Consider the following 4,222-nt stretch of genomic DNA (forward strand, 5'->3'; position numbering starts at 1 on the left):
TGACAGCATTGTACTTCAGGACAGATCTTGAAACATCCTTTGTAATGATGAATGCCACGCCATTCCTCTTCAAACTATCACTCCCGGTATAGTAGATCACATGGTTGTCTGATTCAAAATGGCCAAAACCAGTCCATTTCAGCTCACTAATGCTGAGGATATCAATCTTTATGCATTCCATTTAATTTTTGACAACTTCCAATTTTCCTAGATTCAAACTTTGTACATTCCATGTTCCAATGATTAATGGATGTCTGCAACTATTTCTCTTCAATTTGAGTGGTGCCACATCAGCAAATGGGGGTCTCGAAAGCTTTACCTTATCCATAGGAGTAAGCCTGGGTTTACTCAGATGATGCAGCTCTTTCCCAGTCCTATCTTGAGAGCCTTCTAACCTAACAGGACTATTCATAAAGTTGTGTGGCAATGTATCAGATAGTGTTTCTTTGCTATTCGTAAGGTTTTCCCTGGCCAATTCTTTGAGAAGTGGATGGCCTTTTCCTTCTTCCTAGTCTGTCTCTGTCTGTAAGCTGGGCTGATACCTGTGCACCATATGCATCCCACTGGGTTTGAAACACCAGTGGCTCAGCCTCAAAACTCACATCAGCACATCACCACACTAGGACAAACCAACAGACAAGTTTGTCTCCCTGTTGGCAACCTCTTGTATCACCCTTACCTGGGTCCCTACGGCTGACTCCTCCTCTGTCCGGATTCCTGGGTGTTTTACTCCCCTTTCTCCTGCTCTTCCACCCGGCTGCTTTGGGTGTGCCTAATTTCCCTCTCCTTACCTGGATCCCTGCGGCTGAGTGTTCCTCTGTCCGGGTTCTTGGGTGTTTTAATTCCCTTTCTCCCACTCTCCCACCCTGCTGCTTTGGGGGTGCTTGAATTCCCTCTCCTCACCTGGATTCCTGCAGCTGCAGTGAAGGATAATTAGTAAAATCTTGAGATCTACCTGTCAAATGACGGCTTTTCTCCACAGTCAAAGGCATCCTGGAGCTCCTTAACAAGATTAGCTTGGCCTGGCAGTCGAAATAGACCCTCTTCTTTCAGCCCTCTTTGCCGGATAAAGTCCACACATTGCTCCACCAACATTGGAGCCAGGCGGTTCCCATATCTCTTCTCATAACGGACAGTGTCTTCCAGTTTCTGTCCAAAAATACCTGGAAAAATAAAGGATGTCAGTGAACTTAAATAACTTACATCTATACACTTTGTTAATTTCTTTTTAAATCGATATTTAAAAAAATGGAATGCTAGCAAGTACCATATGGTATTCCACAGTATTGTGAATTGAATTCTTTCTAAGTAATTCTTCAAATGAAAAGAGTATACTTTATCCTGCCCATTTTACTTGATAAAAATACTTTGTCTAAGATATTTGCTTTGAAATAAAAAACACCATAATAAATGAAATTATTTATTTATTTATTTATTTTCCTTCTGGGAAGGTGTGGTAGTTGTTTGTGTGTCAACTTGGTTGGGCTTGGTTGAGTGGCTGTTGTTATGTTGTTGTTATGTGCCGTCGAGTCAGCCCTGACTCATAGCGACCCCTCCTTGGGTTTCCGAGGCAGTATCACTACGGAAGTAGGATTGCCCAACCTTCCTTCCGAGGAGTGGCTGGTGGGTTTGAACCGCCAGCCTTCTGGTGAGCAGGCAAGTGTCTTAGCCACTATGCTACCAGAGCTCCCTAGGAAGCTGGATATAGTATTCCCCATGATAAGACTGATAATCAACTCTGTGGTGGAATCTACTGGAGCAGCTGATTAGCTGCTTTGGGTATGTGGTCTGCTTCTCATATATAAGAAATAGCTTTGGGAATGGTCTATAGCTTATGGCACACTTGAACCTTGCATGTAGCCGAGTTGTTGTTCAGTAGGCTGCCATGCTCTGCTGACCTTGGAACTTTTAATGAACTTGAATTAATGGCCTGCCATATGGCTAGGTAACATCAAGACTGTGCCTTTTTACTTGTCAACCTTGGGCTTGTCAGCCTTAGCATCCAGCAGCTGAGTGAAGAAAAGACTCCAGCTTCAGCAGGCCGGGAGCAGGAGGCAGAGCTGAAGCCCAAGATTGAGGATTTTTCACCCAGCCCCTAAAGGTGGCACTTTGAACTCAGACTCAAAGCCTCCAAACTGTAAGAAAATAAACTCCTGTTTGTTCAAGCCATCCCATTTGTGAAATATTCTTGTCAGAGTGGTACTAGGTAACCACAATAGAGAGGAATTGTATTCAAAAGTTTAAAAGCAAAAATATTATGAAGACAATAGTCCAATTCTATTTTTGTAAGTTTTATCTTTACATACGATTGTTTTTTTCTTTTCATTTCTCCAATTCATTTCTCTTTCCCTTCTTTTTCATTTTCAATCAAAGATGATATCAGACTATAAGTAATGTGAGAAACTCAGGAACATAAACTTTGAATTTTCTTCAATATAAAACACCTTAAAAACCTGTACTATAAATATATTGGAAAAAAGAACCTTTAATTATGAAGCAATGCATACCAAAAAGGGGTAAAGCATGGTGGTCTACAATGGCTGGGAGATGTATATTATCACTTACATTTGTCCAGAACCTCCAGTATGTGATGATAACAAAAAGCAGGCTACTTTTCATCAGTGTTATTGATAATTTGAAATAGGTACTTTGAACTTCTTAGTGCATGCACCCATGACTGAACACCCCCACTATTCCACCCTTGGTATTCTACTGAGGATTAGGCCAGATGACAATTATCTTTGCATCAATTCTGACTCATGGTGAGCCCATATGTTTCAGTGTAGAATTGTGCTCCATAGGCATTTTGATGGCTGATTTTTGGGAAACAAAATGCCAGGCTTTTCTTCTGAGGTACTTCTGAGTGGTCTCAAGCCTCCATCCTTTCAGTAGCAGCCCAGTATGTTAACCATTTGCATCATTCAGGGATTCCAACTCCAAAACTATGCCTCTAAAATGCAGCTAGGAAAACTAGTTTACCAAAACTAGCCAACTTTTCAGAAAAGGAAAACTAAAAGATAGACCAAATGTGGTTCAATGGTCCTAGGTGAATTGAATGTCACAAAATGGTTTCAATGATCCAATGGGTTTCATAAAGGAGAATAAAAACAAATGGCACAAGTTGAAATTATGTAAAAGTCCAGAATGTTTAGTGAATTATGTGCCAATAATTTGGTAAGGATTACATAGTTACAACACATACCTGACCTCCCTATCTGTAAAATTATTTATTTATGGATTCAGCAATGCAAACCCATCACATTTCCATTAAGCACAAACAATAAACATTTGCTGTCAAAGAGAATATCCTTAGCCTAGGTAAAATAGGACAACAGGAAAACTATTCTAAACCTAGGCTTAATTCTAGCACTAATTTACATTTTCCTTTTAGGGAAAAGCTATTGATATGCCTAATAATGATATTCAAGTGCATATAAAGAGGAATCGAATAATGGGATTTTCTAAGGGCAGCAAAAATTAAAAGAGGTCACATGCCAAAAATGTCTTAGCTTGTAGACTTTGGCAAAAACAGTTTTTTGATAATGATGTGTCAAACACAGTTCACCAACTCAACAGATATCCACAGTTCGATTTTCTCTTCCATCTCTTAATTAGATGCTGGAAAATGAATACTTCTTCCATTTCCTTTGCAGTCAAGGATAACCATTTTTCCAATAGCTACCAAAAAAATAAAATACTTGGGAATAAATTTTACCAGGGACACAAAAGACCCGTACAAAGACAACTATAAAAAACTACTTCAAGAAACCATAAGAGATCTATATAAATGGAAGAACATCCCATGCTCATGGATAGGGAAATTAAACATCATGAAAATGTCAACTCTAGCCAAAGCAATCTATACATTCAATGCAATACCAATCCAGATCTCAGCAACATTCTTTAAGGATATGGAAAAAACAATCACTAACTTTATATGGAAAGGAAAGAGACCTTGGATAAGCAAACAACTATTGAAGAAGAAGAACAAAGTAGGAGGTCTCACACTGCTGGATATCAAAGCCGACTATACAGCCACAGTAGTCAAAACTGCCTGGTATTGGTTTAATTACAGACACATAGACCAACGGAACAGAATTGAGAACCCAGAAATAGATCCATAGACCTATGGTCAGCTGATCTTTGACAAAGGACCTAAATCCATTAAATGGGGAAGAGAATGTTTGTTTAATAAATGGTGCTGGCAAAACTGGAGATCCAT

At 39.5% G+C, this 4,222-nt stretch overlaps 1 protein-coding gene across 1 annotated transcript in view; it reads right to left on the bottom strand.

Moving 5' to 3' along the window:
- ARHGAP24 (Rho GTPase activating protein 24) overlaps nucleotides 1–4,222 on the bottom strand; it is a 704,555-nt gene that overhangs the window by 77,362 nt on the left and 622,971 nt on the right. The window contains exon 4 of the mRNA XM_007948828.2: nucleotides 956–1,163. Within this exon, the coding sequence (XP_007947019.1) occupies nucleotides 956–1,163 (208 nt within the window). The remainder of the gene's footprint in view (nucleotides 1–955; nucleotides 1,164–4,222) is intronic.

This window comes from Orycteropus afer, unplaced genomic scaffold (genome assembly GCF_000298275.1).
Source record: "Orycteropus afer afer isolate SDZICR_OR568_19922 unplaced genomic scaffold, OryAfe1.0 scaffold00227, whole genome shotgun sequence".
Lineage (NCBI taxonomy): Eukaryota > Metazoa > Chordata > Mammalia > Tubulidentata > Orycteropodidae > Orycteropus > Orycteropus afer.